The sequence below is a fragment of the Ruditapes philippinarum genome, unplaced genomic scaffold (genome assembly GCF_026571515.1).
Source record: "Ruditapes philippinarum isolate M1 unplaced genomic scaffold, ASM2657151v2 ctg394_1_1_1_1, whole genome shotgun sequence".
Taxonomy (NCBI): Eukaryota; Metazoa; Mollusca; class Bivalvia; order Venerida; family Veneridae; genus Ruditapes; species Ruditapes philippinarum.
In genome coordinates this window covers 143,328-154,778 of record NW_026864337.1, presented here as the reverse complement: position 1 = coordinate 154,778, position 11,451 = coordinate 143,328, and the positions used below count along the sequence as shown (strand labels likewise).

General features: G+C 34.4%; 1 protein-coding gene across 1 annotated transcript; it reads left to right on the top strand.

Annotated features, from left to right (window-relative positions):
- Positions 1-1,164: 1,164 nt before the first annotated feature.
- On the top strand, positions 1,165-10,367 carry LOC132725245 (heat shock 70 kDa protein 12A-like). Its single transcript, XM_060710339.1, has 6 exons — positions 1,165-1,415; positions 7,014-7,165; positions 7,820-8,044; positions 8,459-8,603; positions 8,967-9,021; positions 9,416-10,367. The coding sequence occupies exons 1-6, from the start codon at positions 1,262-1,264 to the stop codon at positions 10,365-10,367; spliced, it is 1,683 nt and encodes a 560-aa protein (XP_060566322.1). The 5' UTR covers positions 1,165-1,261.
- Positions 10,368-11,451: the final 1,084 nt, after the last annotated feature.

The following is an 11,451-nucleotide window of genomic DNA, read 5'->3' as shown; positions in this document are numbered from 1 at the left end:
TTAAATAAAGAATATGGAATCCTTAAAAACGTGTCCTTGAACCAAATAAAAACAAAATGCATGATTAATAGTTCTTCAAAACAGGTGAAGAAAAATAATCGTTCCCTACTGAAAGTAAATGATACAACTCTAGAAATGTTACAGTTCAAAAGTTATTGGCCATTTATGTAGATATATCATTTAATTGACGTAATCAAATAGACTATGTTTGCAAAAACTAAGTGCAAAATGCCATCTTCATCTTTAGTTTAAACTAACCTTACTGACGAAGTAAAAACAATTATATTACTACGCGTTCATCCTTCCAGTGCCTGATTATCGTTGTACACTATAGGGTGAGAAACAACACACAAATTATAGTGTATCAATCTTTAAACAATCTGGCACCGTTGTATATGAGTGACATTTGTAGTTTCTCTCACAACTAGTTACATAATTTACGCTCAATCGCTCATAAGGATCTTGTTCTGAAAGCTATACCTCATACAAATTATTTAAAGGATTATTTTTCATATTTCAGTATTTATGTTTTGAACAAATAACCTATCACTATCAAACAATGTTTGAAATCTTTCAAAAACAGCTGTGAAAATTCTTTCCTAATTTTACAATTTGATACATGATGAAAATTGACCACTTTATATTGTAGCTGTTGTAAATGTTGATAATATCATTTTCTAATTTTTATGAGTTTATCTATAATTACTTTGATTAAAAGGAGTGTCAGTCGGATAAATGAATGAAAATAACTAATCTTTGCATTAAAGAATTTGTTTGTTTTTTGTTTGTGTGTACATAAAGATTTCAATTTTGTATAGATTTATTAGTAGTTTTTTCTTTGTTATTTTTAAATCAGAAGGCCGTACTTAATATAATTATACATGCTCTCTTGTTGTGCAAACTTTGTATGTTACCTTCCCTAAAAATAGATCTTATTATTTTTATCATTTGGAAGACCATTCTAATACATGTATTATTTATTTTAAACTTAATTTTGGTTTGTCATAGAGACATTATAGTTTGAAATTCAAAGCAAAAAATGTATGTATAACGATAAAAAACTATAAATAACTTGCCATAAAAACTGAACCCTAATTCATTTTCGTTTGTGTTATCAACTGTTTCTATCTTTCAACCTGACGTTATAACCCGAACATGGTTGAAACCGAAAGAAGTTAAATGTAAAATTGAGTCGTTTAACGACACAGAAACAGATTTAAAAACAGTTTGTTTATAAATATGTAAATATTTAACAAACTTGATGGCAATGTCTACTTCTTTAGTGGTAGCAGCAATCGACTTTGGTACAACTTTTTCAAGTTGGGGATTTTCATTCAAGCACGAGTTTAAGATTGAGCCGACAAAGGTCAAGACAAAAACCTGGACTGGATTAGAGTCGGCCATATCGTTAAAAGGTAAATTAGTAATTAATTTATTGTCGCTAAAGTTTAATTGCTAATTATTCATAGATAATTTACATTACTTTGTTAAAGTTGGCAATCTGGAGTTACAGCTCGAATTCGCTATTCTTGTCATTATATGTTTACATTAAAATTGACAAATAGGGGTGTCGATAATTGTTATTTAAAATCAATAGAATCAAAGTTCAGATTTACTTTTTTCTTTTCTGTAGATCTGATGACGACCGTATATGTTTCACCTTCTTCATAATTCGGATGTCCCGAGAAAGCTATTTTAGCCATGCAATTAACCCGGGTTTTACATAGGCACTAGTAGAAGTATCAAAATACCGTTATCCGTGCAAGTTAAATTTTGTTAGAAATGAAAATGTTTGAAGTAATTTTTAACAAATTTACTTGAAATAATAAAGTCATTTTTTTAACAGGCAAAGATTGTTTTGCCAGTTTACATGTCGGCTTTATGGACAACACCATGTTTGTTCTTGAAATCGTGAAAATTAACTAGTCAGTATTGATTTTCCCAGGGTTAGAATTAGAAACCACATCGCTTTCAAAATTATGAAAGCTCGCCGATGATTGGCTGAGGGAAAGTGCACCATAAATGATTTCGTATTTGGTCGAGGTCAGATCTAAAAGCGGAGCGTTATTTTGAGCCGATTTAATCAGATTGTATATAAAAGCATACTATTTATCTCCTTAATATTTTACCACCTAACCAATCAGTTGTTTAGCACAATAGCGTACTGGTTAAGTGTTCGCTCTGTAAGTGTATGGACCCTTGTTTGAATAGTGGAAAAGGTGTTATTTCTTTTCTTTTGTTTTTAAGTGTTATTTTATTTTTAAAAAACTGGATTATAGTTTCCCGTGTATTTCATTCACACAATGCACAATGCTATTTGGGAACATTTAGTCACACACACACACACACACACACACACACCAACACACACACGCGCGCGCACGCACGCACGCATATATAACATGTTAAGTATAAGACATTACAGTTGCGAAGGTATTAAATGAGCAATGGAAGTAAAAATATATATGGAAATGAGCCAAAATTGTTAAAATTTGGCGAATAGAATTCAGAGTTTCAAACAGAATAAAATTGATAATACTATTAAATCTGTTCAATGACAGTTAATATCAAAGTCATTCAATTTTGTTTAATCGTCATATATTTTACTTTAAATTGTGGAAAGCATTATAAAAGAGAAAATGAAAAGTTACGTGACATACAAACTAAAGTAAAAACGTTAAATTAGAAATGTGCAACATTTCAGACTTGAACTCATAAGCGGAGATCTTCATAAGCTGAACTCTTTAACCACTACCCTACTTGGATGTACGTGTTTCTTTCCAATTTTATTCTTCTATATTAAAATAAAAAAGCAAAATATAATAATTGAAGAACGTAAACAACCCATTATATCAAAAAGGTACGACCGATTTATGTAAACGTTATCAAGTTCGACTAACCGAACAATATCAACAAGGTATGCAATCAACAGATAAATGTTTAGCTAACAATAGATAAATGGTCAAACAGTGATCAACGTACACTTTTCGCACATCAGTTCAAGTATTATAAACGAGTATAAAAAATCTTAATTGAGACTATACAAAATCTCATTTTAACACTAAACGGCTAAATAGTCAGTATAAATCATCCTTTAAAAGAAATTAATAGTCTCGGTCATTCATCAAAATATCATACATTTGAAAACTTCTTTTTACTCAATTGGTAAAAAACACAAATGTATGTGTATGCTGTATGCGTGTAAGTCTAACATTTTGTGTAACTGGTATAATTTCTGTATACCATTGTGTTCATTGATATAATTGGTCATATTCCAAAACACGAACATTTCATGCTACGGACATCTGACCAAGAGGCTACCTATGGGGTATTTGCAAGTAAGAAAAATAATTGCTAAAATATTTAAATTGTACAATTATAGCACAAAAATACATAAGTTTCATTTCTTTGATGGATAACATAATATTTGCAAGGAAAATCGTAAGATTCAATGGGACATCAGGTGATGGAAATATGATGTAAACAAGTACGAGGTATGATCAAAACGTTCTCTGTCCGATATACTGCTAGCCACTACAATGACATTTACACACGATACGTCGATACCGATATCTTATTAAAGATTACTGACCGAGCTACACGCGGATTAGAACAGATTAAGTAACATAAACAAACTTTGATTTCATGGATACACTTGGGAAGGAGTCGTCTTGCTTTAGCATTGTGAAAAAATGGGCTGCTGAATTTAAGAAGGCAGGGAGAGAATTGGATATGATGAGCGGCCTGAGCGACGAAAAGGGGCCACCGACGATGAAAGCTGCCAAAGTTTTGCACGATCTGGTCATGCGCGACAGAAGGCGATACCTGCGAAGCATTGCTAGGGAGGTGCGTATAAGCTTTGGCTCAGTTTAGGCAATTCTGACTGATGTCTATGGCATGTCAAAGGTTTCCGCTAGATGGGTCCCCAGACAGTTGACTGACGACCAGAAACGAACCAGGATTGCCATTTCAAGATATCTTTTGTCTCGCTACTAGCATGAAGTTGATTTTGTCTACCGGATCATAACTCAGGATGAAACATGGGTCCATGACTTCGATCCACAATCTAAGAAAAAGAGCATGCAGTGGAAGCATCCTGGTGCACCACCTCCGAAGAAACTCAAGAGGGTGTCATCAGCAGGAAAGATGATGGCTTCAGGGGATAATCATGATTGACTATCATGAGCAAGATCGTACCATAAACGGTACGTACTATGCAGACGAATTGAAACGTCTGCGTCAAGAAATCGCGCGTAAAAGTAGGATCAAGCTGACTCAATGCGTTCTGCTCTTGCACGACAATGCGCCAGCTCACACATCCCAAGTTGCGATGGCTGCTGCCACTGACTGCGGCTTTAAAATTCTTCCCCATCCCACATATTCACCGGACTTGGTTCCCCCTGACTTCTTTCTGTTTCCGAAACTGAAAACCAAGCTTCTTGGTAGACGTTTTGGAATTAATGAAAGTGTCATTGAGGCGGTCAATAAGTTCTTTGATGACCAAAATAGAGAGTTCTATTCTGAAGGGTTAAACAAGTTGGAGCACAGGTGGGCAAAGTGCATTGATGTAGAGGGCGATTTTATTGAAAAAGTAAGACCTTTAATTGGGTTCTCTGACTACCGGAAGTACATCGGGCCAAGACATTTTTGATCAATCTTTGTATTTAGAAACAAATAATACGAGGGCTGTTGGAAAAGAATTGCTTATTGTCCTCTATCTCGTGATCCACGTGGACCACTATAAAAAAACCAATACATACCTGTATAGACTAATTCAATACCTACCCAACTTTTATAAATGTACATGTTAGACTAAGTGTAAGACATACAATTTGCCATTTAAATACACGCAATCATTGACCACTGTAGTAAAAATGGTTGGTAGAAACGTCGACAAAAAAGATGAAATACGGGCTTACATCAAAGCTCGCTCAAAATTTGGTTGCTCTTTGAAGCAGTTGATGACTGAACTCTCTACTGCTTATGGGCCATCTTGTGTGTCTTATGACACAGTTAGGCAATGGAAAAAGAAATTTGAGTCTGGTGTAGAGTGCATCAAAAATGCACAAAAATCAAGTAGGCCAAAATCTGCATCTCGTAACGAAATCGTTTCCAAAATAAAGGATATCATTGAAGGAGACGCCAGATTTACAGTTCGTGATATTGCACGAAAGGTAGACATATTACTATCAACGGTTCACTTTATTTTGAAGAAGCATTTGAAAGTCAGAAAGATTTCTGCTAGATGGGTGCCACATCTGTTGACCGATGAGCAAAAGAGGCAACGGGTAAAGGTGGCCAAAAAACTGCTTCAAATGTTTCCAAAATATGACAAAACCAGTTTGCCAATGTCGTCACATGTGATGAAACTTGGGTCCATTATTTTGAGCCCGTCAGAAAAGTTAGCAACAAAATCTGGGCCTCTAAAGACAAAGACGTAGTACTTAAGAAACTGAAAAAGTATTATAAGAAACGACGCCTTGTCACTGGTTTTAAGCATATCCGTCTTCTACATGACATTGCCCCCGCTCATACCTTCGCAATAGTTTCGGCGTTTTTGAAAAAAGATAAAGTAACTCTTGTGCCTCACCCCCGTCCGCCTTTATGACTGAAATACTTTTGGGAAAAGGCGTAAAATGATACAAACAAACAAATACACAAATCACCCCCGTATTCTCCTGACCTTGCCCCATGTGCTTACTTTTTGTTTCCGAAATTGAAATTCTTCCGTGCTGGGCGGAAATACAAGTCCCGACAGGCACTTGGATCTGCCATTCATTATGGTCAGAAAGCATTATTGAATTCCCCTTATATTTGCATTTCTAGAAATGGCCTTTGCCCTTTTCTTCTTTACATTGATGAATAATATTTAAATCTGGTCTGTAAATAAGGACTGTTTGTATAACATTGATAATGACATATTTGCACGACATTTAAGTTTTTTCAAGTTATATCTATCTGTAGAAGACAGGATAAAAGGCAGATCTATGTGTCTGTGTTAATTTTGCCAATAAAGTCAGGGACTATATACAATAGTTTTACACTGTTTATATTATAGCAGGTACATATCAGTTGAACAGGTCTTCAAACATATTGACATATTTCTGTTGCGGTGGGGAAAATAAAATTATTTCGGTTTTATTCACATTTGCGAATAAATATACATGCGTATCAATGTATCGTATTGCGTATTTGCTTCCCCTGTATTATCTGCAGTTCCAGTGTACGATGAAATATATGTGAACAAATATGTTACAATGAAAAGTATTATATGATAGATATTTTTAGTTATGAGTTACAATGATACTGTTGAGGTCACATGACGACTTTTCAGCTTTTCTTGTATAAGAAATCCTCAGGTGTCCACCCGGGCATTATTTCAGGCACCTTAATTGAGTAAAAACACCGACTTTGTAAGACACACCGCATGCTTAGTGTTCAACCCATTTACAGTTGGCGCTACGTTTTCTTTCCTCTTTTGATTACATCTGACGGACAAAGTGGGAGACTCTATGATGGACGGTTCTTAAAGCCCTTTGGGACTGAATTGCCTTTATGTTCGTTTTCTGTCTTTCTTCGTTGGCCCCTTGTAGGTGGTCTTCTTGTTGCTCTGTCTTCCTTTGAAATATTGAGTACTTTTGTTATGGTCATTGGGTTTTCTTTAGTATGTATTTACATGATTATTTCGATGTTTTACTTATTTCACCTTTTGTAACCATAACAACTGTTAAAATTTCACTTGGCGGGGATTCATTTTATTTACACTGTCTCGTTTATGGGAACATGGTGGGGCTAAGAGTAAGGTTTGGAGAGTTACACCAGTACTAGACTACCTTCCTCCGCGCTAAACTACCAAAGCATCTCCCGAGGATCGAACCCACGTCACGGAGGTAACTGGATTAGAAGTCATCGGCTCTAACCCCTCGACCGCGGAGGCGGTATGAATAAGCATTGTAATGACAGTGATTTCAATTGATTTGTCATGTATTAGAAAATGTGAAACTTAATAAAAGGGCCTACAACGATTCTTATCAGTCCTGATGGACAAACATTTGATAGTTTTGGTTTTGATGCTGAAACAAAATATGCTGAACTGGCAGAAGAGCAGAAGCATAAAGAATGGTACTTCTTCAAGAGATTTAAGATGCAACTGTATGACAAAATTGTAAGTTAGAGGTATTTGTAACATATGCATTGTTATTATACAAAGGTAAAATAAAACTTTTAGGGCTAGTTAACGTCCTTAACAAATAACTATTTCAATAAAGCCTTTGAGGGATTTGTAACAGTGGCATATAAATATTGTGAGTTGACCTTCACGTCCATATGACATACAACTGACTTACATAGAAATTATGCTTTGGTATTTGAAAAAAAAATCATCTGGTAAGTTTACGTCAAGTGCCCTCAGTATTGTAGATTTAACTTTTGAACAGAGACTTTGTTAACAGTAGCATTATGTTGTAATTTATGGTAACTTTGTTTAAAAGATAATTACGTTTACAAAGATACTTACTACATACCTTATGTTTACAGAATGATTTCTCTAAATATTTCCGTTTCCATATACATACACGTACACGCACATTCTTACGAATAATTTCTGTCTTTAGTAAAGTTGGGGAAATGGATGCTTCCCACACCATAAGATGATCAAAGTAAGGCAATATTTCTGAATCTGTATATTTACAACCTCTTTAGAGGAATAAAATAAATAGAAACGCTTACGGAAGGAATGTATTAAAACGGCAAAATTGAAAAACGTTACAGGATTAGTGTGATATTGTTACCTGTAACTGTATTTAATTATTCTATACAGAATATCCAAAAAGATTTTACAATTGAAGATGCAACAGGTAAATCTCTGATGGCGAAAACAGTGTTTTCATTATCCATAGGATACCTTAAAAATGATCTTATGGGCATGACAAAGAAACAAGTAATTGACCAAAATATATCAGAGGACGATATAAAATGGGTTTTAACAATTCCTGCAATATGGAACGATGTAGCCAAACAATTTATGCGAGAATCTGCGGAAGATGTAAGATTGTCTCTTTTTCTTTTGTTATCATATTATCACCGACTGTTTACACTTCTTGAATAACGCATCTCATAAAGTGATTGGACATTGACGATGTTTATAGTTATCTCTAATATGTCCTTTTTCTTTTGGATCATTATATACCCCTTTAAGTTTTGAAAAAAATATGTAAATTGTATATACATGTATATACAATTGTATACTTAGATCTATAAAATGCTTTAAAAACAAAAATAAATGGAAACCATCAAAGCATAATTTTAAATGTTATAGGATTAATTTTGTTTAGCTTGTTGGTAAATGCAAATTACCGCCCATGGCCTGGCCTTATAATGTTGTATATTTCGAAAGATGAATTTAATTCTTGTAAAATAGACCATATACTATCAGTAAGTGTGTTTATAACTTTTTAAGGCAGGAATAAAAGAGGAGCGTCTCATTATTGCCCTTGAACCGGAAGCTGCATCTATTTATTGCCATTTACTTCCAACAACAAGAAATCAGGATTCACTTGGGCAATTACAAAGCGGGAGTAAATATGTCATACTAGATGCTGGAGGTATATAACCGTTCTTTCAGTATATGACAATGAATTTGTATTGCTTAAGTAAAAGAATATATGTTTTGTTCTGTATAAGATATTTAATTTATTGCCATACAATCGTATTTGAATTCTAAGCATACAGTCTGTAACTACAATTCCAGTATATTTTCAGTTGCTTGTATTTTTCATAATCGTATAGTAAAATTACGAGAGATAACAGCAAAACGTAGATAGTAACGCAGTTTGATCACTGTATCACTTATATGGGTTTTTTATTTAATAATAAACTTCTTAAATTCTAAACATCTATGACACAATCATATATCAGTAATGATTAAATTGAAATGTAACGAGTTATTGTTGACGAAACTTTTACAGGAGGAACAGTTGACATAACAGTTCACGAAACTACACAATCAAAGGAGCTTATAAAGTATACAAAGCTAGCGGAGGAGATTGGGGTCGCACAATGGTTGATAAAGCCTTCGAGGCGTTTATCTCTGAAGTCATGGGTAGTGATTCATTTTTATTATTTCATGAATGGCCACCTATTCTCATAGCCGAAATTATTCAATGTTTTTACCAAACAAAATGAAGAGACATTAAGTTGCACTTGACATGAAATTGTTTATCATAAAATACCTTCCAATATAAAATTGAGTTCAGGTAGTTAATCGTTTCTATGTTACATCCATAACAAATACATTACAATAGGTATATATACAGTACTAATGAAAGTTCTGCATTTCTGATGTTTACAATATTCTATCGTCTATATTACTCATACAAGATAATATTTTGATTGATATTTATAATATATTGATAAGTCTGGCTATTTCATACTCAAACGAAACAGGGGCTGATGTAATGAAATCGTTTAAAGAGGATAATGTAGAAGAGTACATGGATCTGATGAGAGCCTTTGAGATCAAGAAGAGAGAAGCCAAACCAGACAAAAAAGTGGCCATAAGGATACCCGTTTCTCTGACTGATGCAGTAAAGGCAATTAGAGTTACACCCGTACAAACTGTAATAGCTGAGTCCAAGTACAAGGATAGTATACGTTTAACTGGAGACAAACTAAAACTTAATTCAGATGTCATTAATGGTTTCTTCCAAGAATCTCTGAAAAAATTTTCAAATCATTTAACTAACTTACTTCAAAAACCGGAGTTGGATGAATGTGAAACTTTGCTAATGGTTGGTGGTTATTCAGAGTCGCTTTTACTTCAGCAACATATTACGAAAACGTTTCCAAACATGAAAATCGTTGTACCATCAGATGCTGGGCTTGCTGTGTTAAAAGGCGCCGTGATATATGGCCACGATCCTACTGTGATTTCACAAAGAGTTTGTAAGTACACGTATGGGAATGATGGGGTGCATGATTATAACACAAATTGCACACACCCGCCTAGCAGGAGAGCCTTTGAAAACGGCATTGAGCTCTGTTATGATATATTCTTTGTGCATGCTCGTGCTGGGGATGTCATTAAGCTAGGAAAAGAATGCAAAACAAAACAATTTTATCCGCTCGAACCATTACAGAAGAGGATAACATTCGATATATTCTGTACAAAAGAACAAAAGCCAGAGCTAGTTACGGATCCAGGTTGTGTGAAATTGGGAAGCGTTACAATACCAATGCTTGACACAACTGGTGGATGTTCTCGACGCGTTATTGTGAGTTTTCTGTTCGGCGGAACAGACATAGAAGTCAAAGTGAAAGACCCAAGGGAAGGAACAGTGCGTAAAGTGAAAGTTTCGTTTTTGGGATAACTTTAGAGTTCCGTAGCTACTGAAGAGAGTTTTCAACGCTTTGACAGAAAACGTTTTTCAAGATGGGCTTGTTCACACAGTGAATGAACGAATTCACTGTACTATATCTTGCAAGTTAATTAATTGTGTACCATTTTACCGATTATAAGCGCGCGCTACTTGCTACTATAAAAACTCGTTTATCCATTGTGTAATTGCTCGAAATCTATCTAATGCTAAATGGTAAAGTACATTTGGTTATTTGAAATCTTCCGACATTTTCATTACACAATATTTAGGTGTATAGCTAGATATGGAAAAGGTAACCATCATTTGCGATTTTATGGGACACATTAAGCTTTGAAAATGAACATATCGGAAAATATTTGGAATTTGCTGTCGACTTTGTCACTTATGTAATAAAACACGTACTATATTTCTGTATGAAATTTTAAGTAAATATTTGTGCATCAGTTGTTTAAACTTAGCACGGTTCGATCTGTGTATATGTTTAAGACTACGTTTATAGTTGTGGATCCAGGTCAAAAGGATGACAATCAACATAAAGTTAAAAGATAACGGCACACAAGTGAGAATATATCATAAAAATTTTAATTCACATAAATTTACAGCAATTACGAACTGGACATTAAATGTTGCTGTCCGTCTGGTAAAGGTGGGAATGATTTTTGTGCGAATAAGTTTTTTTTTCGGTAAAAAATAGTTCAGCGTTGTCAATGAATAATATTTAGTGGTCTATATCTGCCTTTTTTCCGAACACATCTTTACTATTGTACTTGGTGGTAATTTATTTTCGATAGTTTCAACAACATTTGTAATGAATAAGTAAGCTACAAAGTTTGAGAATAAAATGAAATTAATTTAAAATGAAAAAGAGCAGATAGAGGATGAATGGATGATTATTTTCAAAAGCAAACAACAATTTGACACGCACACGCACGCACACACACACACACAAGCGCACACATTCGCGCGTGCACACACATGCGCGCTTCTGGTCGGGGCAAATCTTACTTTCTTTAATTACTTCATTCAGCAGAAGTTTAATCAACAAAATGATAAAGCCGATACAAAAGCAATACTC